The sequence below is a fragment of the Limanda limanda genome, chromosome 23 (genome assembly GCF_963576545.1).
Source record: "Limanda limanda chromosome 23, fLimLim1.1, whole genome shotgun sequence".
Classification (NCBI taxonomy): domain Eukaryota; kingdom Metazoa; phylum Chordata; class Actinopteri; order Pleuronectiformes; family Pleuronectidae; genus Limanda; species Limanda limanda.
This window is the reverse complement of record NC_083658.1, coordinates 3,547,188-3,557,419: the sequence shown is the minus strand read 5'-3', so window position 1 is coordinate 3,557,419 and position 10,232 is coordinate 3,547,188. Positions and strand designations below refer to the sequence as shown.

Genomic DNA, 10,232 nt, shown 5'->3' with positions numbered 1-10,232 from the left:
GCCGGGCTGGCCCTCAGCTTTACCTTAGTAAACAAAGTGGAAGCCAAGCGGTGGAGCAGTAAAGACGGCTCCTGTAGTTTTAATAATCACTTCCAACTGTGGGAAATGCTAGCTTTGAGTTTTCTTACGTCTTTGCTCCTTTTCATCCAGCACACGCAGGAACACATGCGATAGAAAAACACTTTTAATTCTCTGTATTTGTCTTTTTATGTATTGGTTTAGCTGCCAACTCTTTCTTTCCTTTCCAGCTACAAGACTCAAGTTTCCCAGAGTCAACTTTACGCTCCTGTGCACAGTTTCCCCCCCGAAAATAGACACCAGAAGCTTTAAGCGTGAGAAACTCCACGCATCATGAGACCTTAATACCACCTCCCATTTATAGATGGTTCCGACCACTGGTTCAAACTACTGAACTCCACTTAACAGTGAATCCACTTCAGAGGATTTGGTCTGATCGGAGCATAAAAAAACCTGGCAGAGATAATCTGCAGATTTGCTTCGGCACTGCTGACCTATATCTGTGTCATAATACAGACGCTGTGATGAAGCCGGGCATTTTGGGTGTCTGCCGGGTTTGTGGTTGAGTCCCGAGTCGGAGCTGTTCTGGCCTTGTGGTTAGCAAGTCTTCTTTATTTAGGCTGCCTGCTGCTCCTCGGCGTTACCAGCCTTACCCTGACGTCCCAGTCTGGCATGTGTGCGTTTGCATAGAGTATCATTTAGCCGCCTGCAGGCCTCAGACGCCACTCCTCCTTTAAGAATGGCAAGATCCAGCATTTACCCCAAATTCCTCGCCTGCAGCTTCACAAAACGATTCTGACGCGACGCCAGTTTCCATAAAGTTCTCCAAACAGGGCTGTCACCGTTCTTCACAGGCCGCAGGCTCGCGAATGAGAAGGTCTGCTCTTGTTTGAGCAGCCCATCGTGTTGTTGCTGCATGTTTTCATTTGTGCTGCACGGCTCCATTGTTGATTCGAGTGAGTGTGAGAGAGAGATTTCAGCTCATTGCAACATCTTGAGTGGTTTTTAGGTTTCTTTGTTGTTCACTGGAGGAATCGGCCTCATGCTTTGCAGACATCATGTAGTAATTTGAGTGTTTGGAGTGTTTCATACACTTTAACTGCAATCACAACAGATTCTAGTTTTTTACTGTCTCCAAGACTGAACAAATCAAATATTCCTGGAAAAGATGAAGCTGCTGAATATAATCTTATTCATAATTTACGTACATATACAATATGCACAAAGGACACAGAGGAGAAGAGCATTAGAATAAATAATTGTTGCTGGTGAGATAAATATGCAGATTTCCCTGCATGTGTCCTGTATAGAAGTTGTGTGTCGGTGTGGGGAACCTTTTGAGCTGGTTTGTGTTTCTTTCTCTTTGACTTGTCTCGACTCATATTTTAATTGGTGAATTTGGGGTATTTAATCATTTTTTAATTGCTGTGACTTTTGTTCTTCCTGTTTTACTTTGAAAGGACTGGCTCTACATCCTGTTTTGATCTGTCAGTGTCACAGCTGGGATCAATAATCCACGTGTTCCCTTCCTCCTTTGTTTCTGTTAATTTGTTCTCATCCGTTGTTCCCCAGAGTTTCTCCAGTTTGGCTCCCTGTGGTTTCTAGGTTTGATCTGTTCAGGTTTTCTGGGTCTTGTAGTTTTTCTGTCTCTGCCACCTGCTAGCTGAAAGGTAAGCCTGCTCTTTGCTAATCAAACCACCAGCATCTCCACTAGCTTAGTCCCAGTTGTGTCCAGTTCAGTGGCAATCCATCACTTTCCATTTAAAACTACAGCTGTCAATCACTAGTCATTAGGAGTCATCCCCAGGGGACCATGATGATCCAACTCTCATAGAAATCCATTCAGCTGCTGTGGGACAAATTAAAGTTGAGCTAAGCTGCTACAATAACAATATAACCTCACAATGTAGTGCATTCCATTATCGATGTGCACCTACATGTGAGCGTGTGTTAACGTGTTCGTGCAGAACTTCACTTGCATATCAAAACTTGCAGAAATATTTCAAAGGGAAATGTTTCCAGGGGACACAAAAAAGTGATGGACCTGCAAATTGATGAAGTTGTTATCTTATTTTGCATATGTCTCTCGGACAACTTATTTTTTTATTTATGAAATATTGTTCCTCACTAGTGAGCAGATGCCAAGTTTATATTAGTCAACAGAAACACTGGCCCTCCCTAACTCCATGAGCTCATTGAGTCGGACCGTCCCTGCCTCGTAAATATCTTTCTGCTTTTATAGTTTAGTTGAATATCCCTCATGACATCACCCCGTGGTTATTACATCATCAGGGTCATTTTCTCCGACCTGGCTAAGCCCCTCCACAGCCACAGAACTCATAATACTGTGAGGACTAAACCGATTTATGTGTAAAACCCAGAGCGCCACTTCTGCTTAGGCACTTATTTGTAATGATTCAGTGTCTTTACTGCAGCCATAATTAAAAAACTGTTATTTCTGTCCGCAGTGCATCCAGCTCCGTGTGCAGAAAATGGGCAGTGACCATAAAATGATTCTTCCCAGTTGACCCAATTGTACATCCAGTTCTCCGGTGCTCGTGTAAAAATAGCCGTCAGCCTCAAATGTGGAAAACATTCACGGTTCTTTTGGCAGAATCTGAATCCTTCCACGTGGTCGTTAGGCAGAACAAAGGGAGTCGACGCAGGTTAACCAGCGGCACAGTTAGAGAATAATCCCAACAACACAGGCAGTTTATCACACTACTGATTAGTCCATGAAGGTTAACTGATAACAGCCACAACCTTCAGGCGGACTTCTCTCTTTTCACCTTCATGCACGAGAATCCAAGCCCAGTTTCTCAAATCACAGCTAGAATATCGTTTTTTCCATTCCCTTCACATCAACATGTCTGTGTGTTCATCACGGCTCTCTCTGCATTGCATGATCTCTGGCTCACATGGTGTTCTTCATGATCTCACCCTTTTGCGCAGACTTGCTCTTTGGCATCGGTTCTGTTTGCTCTGATTCCTGTGGAGTGTTTCTCAACATCTATTAGAAAAAGATGAGGCAACAACCATCGTCAGGCCTCAGTGTTGTTGCAGTGTTAGGAGCAGCCTGTAGGAGGCAGCGGTGATGCATATCTGTAAAGGTCACGCAGTGAAACGATCATCTTGGAAGAATCTCAACATGTAAAGACAGATTTGTGCGTCTTTAGAACTCTGATGTGTGTTATCTTCCACATGCATCAGTCATGTGTATAAGAGTTGCATGTAGTCAGTCACACTATAAATGTTTGCTCCAAGGCGGATAATGCAAGAAAGAACAAGTTAACAGAGGAGATTTCTGGTTTAGGAAGGATTTACGTTAATGTTTTGTAGATTTTTCAATGAGCAGCACAAAAGAGCATTGTGTGTGACTTGCTGAGTGAGGCCGATTCCATCTTCTCCTCCGCAGTCCTGTTTTTAAGACTGATTCGTATCTTTTGCTGATTCTGATAAATCAATTCCGGGCTCTGGAGCAGAGTCCCACTGGTTTTGGCAGATTTCTGTGTGAGGAGGTTACTGGGTTCAGCTCATTAGATTAATGCATCCTGGGAGGAGCAGCCCTAATGTAATGGAGAGAGTGCTGCCCAGGCTTTTTGAATGGGCCTGAATATAATGTAACATAAATAATACAAATAGATTTAAAGGAGAACTCCAGTGAGGGAAGGAAGGGAGTCAGAGGAAATAAGTTTACATACGTCTGACCTGAGATGGCACATTTTTTAACATATAAGCATTGAGTTGCAATGTGGGTATTGTAGTATTTCTTTGAGTGTCCGGGTATCAACCTTCACTACTTTGAGTTTACTTATTTAAGCTTGTGTTTAGTCTGTGCTGGAAAGTTCTTCTCACCTCCGTTGAGCATTTTATAATCTTTCAGCTTCTTCAGCTCACTGTGGAAGTTTAATATTCAGGAATGTTGCTGTTCTGGCTCATTCTCATTAGTCCTGTTTCCAGCAGCAGCAGCAGGGAGCTGTTTTCTGTCATAAAAAGCTCCGGTGAAACCACGGTGCTCAACCTGCTCAGCTCCAAACAGCCAAAACCAGATCCTGCCTTTAAAACCCTTTGAGAGCGGAGCCGACATTTCCTATTCATAGCAATGGAAAGTGATGATTTCTGATAATAGGAGAATGGAAACCATCTCAAGTAATAACACACAGTGAAATAATGAATGTGCATATGAGCACAATATCTCCTTAAGTTTATATTTACTGTCTTTACATAGTCCTGATACTATTTGCAGAATTCCAAATTCCTCATTTTGCTGCTCATTAGCTGAGTGTGTCAGCTGCTGATGAAATATTTACATCAGCTACTGAGGAGAAGCAGAAGAAAATCCAGGGATTTGTGAGTTATAATTTAAATTAGCCTCACATGAGACAAACGTGTTTCCTTCAGCCTCGTTTCAGGGGACGAGTGGAAAGTGTGACGTTAATCAGGTGATTTACAGATGGTCGTCAGGCTCGTCCTGGTCGTCCTATGACGCATCAGGCTCCATGGGTCAGGGGAAGTTAAACACTTTTCTTAATGTGAGTGCATGTAGATGACATCAGACAGATGACTGCATCGCTTGGAATTTCATTGTCAAATGAAAGAGGAAGGAGGGAAAGAATCAGACATTGTCTGCAGCAGTGTGTATCTGTGTGTGTCTGTGTGTGTGTGTGTGTGTGTGTGTGTGTGTGTGTGTTGACAAAGCATGCCGAGTCAGAGGAATGACTGTGCTGTGAGAGCGAGGGAGGGCGAGAGCCTGCTTGGAGAGAGGGAGGGAGGAGGGAAGAAGTGAAAGTGACAAGCGTGAGTGAGCGAGAAAAGAGGGAGAGAAAGCGAACCAGCGACAGGGAGGAGGAGGCAGGAGGAGAGAGCATCTCTGCATCCCTGTCTGCCAGCAGGAGGAAGGAGGAAGGAAGAGGAGTGGAGGAGTCAACGCCCTCCGTCTCCACACGGGAGAACACGACTCGGCTGAGATTTGTTTTCAAAGAGGGAGCGACCGGGAATCTGTCTTTGACTTATCAGGGAAACCTGTCACTGCACCTGCTTCTCTCCATGTGGACGAGGTAGAGTCTGAGAGATCAAGTTGCCTGGAGCTGAAATTCAAATATTGGGGAAACAAGTGAGCTCCTTTCCTTCCTGCATGGTGGCTGTGGGTGCTCGGTGGCACTATGGGATGCACCACCAGTGTGGTTCTGTTGGAGGGGCTGCGCTCCATCCTTGAGAGGAACTGTGGCTACATCAAGGGGGCGATGGAGCTCGGAGCTCTGGAGGAGGAAGAGGAGACGCTCAGTCTGAGGGGATCTCAACTCTGGAATCCCACCACTGCTCTGGTAAAGCCCATTCAGAGGATTCTTTCTGTTCTGTCGTGTATGTGGGTAATTTGTTATTTTCTATTTCGTAATCAAGTTGTATTTTTAAAGTTTCATGCAGTTGTTAGCCAACACCATGACTGGATTTCCCCCTAAACTGGTTTTACTCATTTGCTTTTTGTTGAATAGATTAAAACTACACCCTAACTTCTTTTTTTGCACACAAGATATCGTATCCCTTTTGAGATTGGAAACTAGTTGCATAATGAATAATTCACCGATCGAGGGGGGAACTCGTCAGATTAAATATGAGTAACTGCCCACACCAGCAGATCTTTGGCTAATAACCCTTCTAATAGACTCCCCCGAGGACGCACATTCAGAAGTGGAGCGTGTGTGTGTCAGGGCCCCTGATCCCACAGTTACTGGAGACGCACATCAAAAGCTTCACATTTGGCCGGAAGCACATGTTGGTCTCTGGATTTGTGCAAGTTTGCTTTCAGTGAGCAGAGAAAGTAAAATCCAGGTTTTGAGTTTATGCACCGCTACACTATCATGTGAAGTAGCTCCATTAGCCAGTAGGCTGACCTGGGTTAAGTCAAACAGATATAATGGATAATCAATAGCGTGGGGGGGGGGTTAAGCAGGGTTGCTAGTGCATGCTAAATCAAGGACATTCACCGGAAGCCATTATCACATTTAGGGTTTCCTTTGCAGCCATTAAGCTGGGGTTGGCCTCTCTTCACAGCTGCAGTGGCAGTTGATTATATCTTCCTATTAATTTCCCAATTATAGCAAGTGAGTTTTAAACTGGAAAAACACAAGAAGCATCAAGGACTGAGTTCGACTTGATCTCAGAAAAATTCCTCAAAATGTAACGTGAAGATGTTTTCTGTCACTTCAGGTCGTTGCTCATGTTTATATAATCCTGGTGTAGACTGGAGGTTCTGCTACACTGAGACAAACCTCTCGCTCACTGGTCCAGGACAAATTATTGATCCTCTCTTTGTCAAACATACAGAAGAATGAATGTCACAGAGCGACTGTATGTTTATGTCTCCAGCTGATGTGGCTCTACAGTCCTGAGGCGAGTGCTCTGACGTCAGCAGACCCAGGAACTCCCGTCTCGTGTGTCATATTTAACTCGTCCCATATGTTTTTCCATGTGCTGCTACCTGGAGGAAAAGTCCTTTACAGATGAGCGGACTTGCCAGGCCACAGATTGTTGTTTATTCTGTTTGCATGACCGACAAAAGCTTGTGACAAAAGAGCAAGTTTAGGATCAGGGCGCTAACTTGCATGTGATCCCTGGGTCTGTGTGTGGAGCATGTGACTGGAGACTGAATTGGGAGTTTTTTCACTTGAGGCAACACCCCCGACGCCTTCTCTCTCCAAGGCGTCTGTCAGCTCCCAAACATGACGTCAACCGGCCCTTATGCAATCCTCCATAGGCTTGTGCGATGCTCTGCGTTTATATGTGTGTGTGTGTGTGTCTGGGGAAGGGTGTGGAGGGCTTACACGTCCTAATGGCTCCAAGCTGTGTAAAAACAAATGGACGCCATCTCTCTCCAACTCCTCATCCCTCTCTCTCTCAGACAACCTTTTTTACGTCAAGCTCTTACGCAGATGGCCTTGTAAAATCATTTGCACTGCCATCGCCCATGATCCACACGCTCAGACACAAAGTCACACATCCTCGTGGTAACGCTGGCCTTGGACCAGCAGCAGCAGCTCCAGGAAGCGTGATGGTGTGCGAGTGCCCCAGAGATGTGGGTGAATGAAACTGGATGACCTCAGCGCAGCCAGGATCTTTGACAAGAGGCTGATTATCACGCTGAGCTGGTGACGCTGTCACTGATGAGGCCTCTGCAGGACGACGGGTCGCTCAGCCGGCCATTAGAGACTGAGGCCAGGGGAAGGACAGACAGAAACCTGGACAGAAACCTGGACAGGATTTGTTTTAAATGCGTAAGCCCAAATATCCTTTGGAACAGACATCGAGTTTCCCCATTTAGTTTAATCTCTCAGCCTTTTCCAACACTAAAGAGGAATATTAAACGTTTCCAGACAGCTTGAGCATCAGAGACCAACTGTTTTATAGCAGAACATAGTCATTCCAATATTTACCACCAGTATCCCCAGTATGGCCTGCAGTGCAAAGTAAATATGAACTATAGTGCAAAGTTTTATTTTTGGGGGTTTCTCCTTTGTTAAGAATGTATAAGGGGCACTAGTGATGTTTTTCTTTTTGTAAATTAATTTTAAGGGTTAATTTCTGATAATAGTGCAGATCTTAGATTTGCAAATGTTGTTGCATCTTACCATAACAAATGGTTAAAATCAGTGGGATGAAATCTTATTGCTGAATTTAAATGACTAAAATGCTCATTAATGGTCTCGAATAAAATAAAAGTCGTTACGTTTTTATATAAGAGTTTTATTCAACTTAAAATGAACTGGAAATAAGAAGGATGACTTAATATGACTTTTTATCTCAGCGCTGACAACATCTCAATACGGTTGAATAGGATATCTTTCCCACAATTCCCTTGGGCACCCCTCAGGTGTCGCCACACAAGCTTCATTAGTCTGTCTTGTCCCAGCAGAACCAGGAGGTGGAGCAGCAGATGGGGATGTTAATGTCTGAAATCAGATTTTACTAAGAGTCTGTTCTTCAATTCAAAACCCTGGCGCTGTGTCGGCTGGTTTCATGCTGGTCCAACTGTTCTGTCAAAATTGAGTTGCTCAGGATCCAAAAGCACAAAGTTCTGAGAGCATCTTATCATTCTGCTGTGGTCAAAGCTTTCTGTCTGTCCTCCTCTCTGGAGAAACCCTGCTACTCACCCGCTACTGGGGCCGTTTCCTGTTTTTTTCCTTTTGGAATGAAGTTATTTCTCTGAATGGAACATTTGATCCAGTCCCTTTGAAGCGAGTACAGTTAAAACAAGTTATGCAAATTCTGCTCAGCGCCACACACATCAGAGAACCCTGCAGTACAAAGAGGTGAAACTACTGCACGCACGTCCTTCCCCATCTTTGAGCTGCATGTTGTTAGGAGGCGATGAAGCTGAAGGTCTCTGAAGCCGTCCTGACCTGTGGTGTGTCCTCCGCCAAACTTCTCAACCCACAAACATAATTGGATGAGTTATTAATCAGGCGGCTTGTAAACAGCATTGTGGTTTGGGGAGTTGTGTATAATGCAGCATTAGAGACAGAAAAACATCTTCAGAATACACGATTAGCCTCATTTTCCCACAGTAATTCCTCACTGAGAACTTTAAATGCCATCGCTCTGAAACATGCACGCTGACAGAAAGACCCCGGCTAATCCAGCGCCCCTCTTTAAACATTAAACGGCAGAAAGAACGAGTGGATGGAGAAACGAGCGGCAACTCAAACCGTTCCTGAAGCTGCAGGACTCTGCGTAAGTGTGCGTTGCTTCTGAGAGCCGGATAAGGGGGAAGTGTGTTTTCACAGATCCTGCTGTGGGCGCCTGCTGCAGCGGATACGGCGCAGCAACAGTACAAAGCATAGCGGCATATCAGCAGGGATTTGAACTTCATCATCATAGATAAAGTGTCTAAATACCATTTCTGTGGTGAGATGTTCCAGCTGTAAGCTGCAGCCCTGGGATCCATAGGATTTGTTTTCTGTCCTATTCTCATCATGTGATGCAGCTCCAATGCTATTGTTATGTCCATGTCAGAACAAATATAATAAACTGTAGTTATGGTGTTCTGTAAAATGCAGCCTGTAACATTTTGTGGTTAAAAGTGTAGTTACAGTAATGAGGTAATAACATTATAATTGGGTAGTATGTAATATAAATCACGATATAATTAGAATATATATTCAGCTATTATCACACAATAACCACCACAATTAAACAGAAAAAAATAGTACGTCAAATTCAATTTTTAAATTGTTTAGATAAAGTTCTACTAGTGTGTTTATTTTCAAGATCCCGCCCAAACAAAATAGTTTCCTCCCCTTAGCCCCAGGATATTTAATCGTTAAAGTGAAAAACAAAGCCAAAACTTTGCTTTTGCGTTTTCTCACACTTTCTGTTTTCAACACACACACACAGACACACACACACACACACACACACACACACACACACACACACACACACACACACACACACACACACACACACACACACACACACACACACACACACACACACACACACACACACACACACACACACACACACAATAGGCAGGTGAATCAGGCAGATGACGACATGCTCTCTGGGCCTCTGCTAAGTTTTTAATGGGGGAGTGGTTGATTGCTCCTCCATTCCTGCTTTCACAAATCACATACTGTATAGCACACACACATACGCACACACACACACACATACACATACACACACGCAGCTGCACAGCTGTCGGGGTGGGAGGCGCCCTACCCTCCTGATGAGAGCCAGAGAGAGGGAGAGGGAGGCTGGGCTATTGTGACTGAGTAGAGAGGGAATCTCACTGGAGCTCTCACAACCCACTCGCAGACTGCAGGCGACTTGGTGTCATGGCAGCGTGTGTGTGCGGTGAGTCCTCCACCTGATTCCAGGCTGCACCGGGGCAGCAGCGGGGGAGCAGCATGCAGGGCCGGGCAGGCAAAGCCCCCAAACGGGAGATGGTGATAGAGTCTCCTCAGCAGTTCAGGAGCCTGGCGGAGATTGAGGCAGAGGTGGAGTCTGGGTCACAGGTGGCAGCGGTAAGTCTCTGCTCTGCCATCTTATAAATAGAAGCAAATTTTGAAGTTTTCCTGGTTTTTGGGGGAGTTTGGTGCAACGTGATCTGAGCTTTTTATTTAGATTTCCTCTCAAGAGCAGCTTTGAAGATCTTTTAAAGAGGTTGGACGGAAATGGGAAATGGCAGCTTCAGGGTACAAGTCTCCTGGGGG

General features: G+C 44.7%; 1 protein-coding gene across 2 annotated transcripts in view; it reads left to right on the top strand.

Annotated features, from left to right (window-relative positions):
* Positions 1-5,180: 5,180 nt before the first annotated feature.
* The window catches only part of LOC132996635 (dedicator of cytokinesis protein 9-like), a 32,556-nt gene continuing 27,504 nt past the window's right edge, over positions 5,181-10,232 (top strand). The window contains exon 1 of one of the 2 annotated variants that reach the window (XM_061066951.1): positions 5,181-5,369. In XM_061066951.1, the coding sequence (XP_060922934.1) occupies positions 5,181-5,369 (189 nt within the window). Of the gene's footprint in view, positions 5,370-9,926; positions 10,041-10,232 lie in introns of those variants that run through there. The other variant, XM_061066952.1, reaches the window with a different exon arrangement.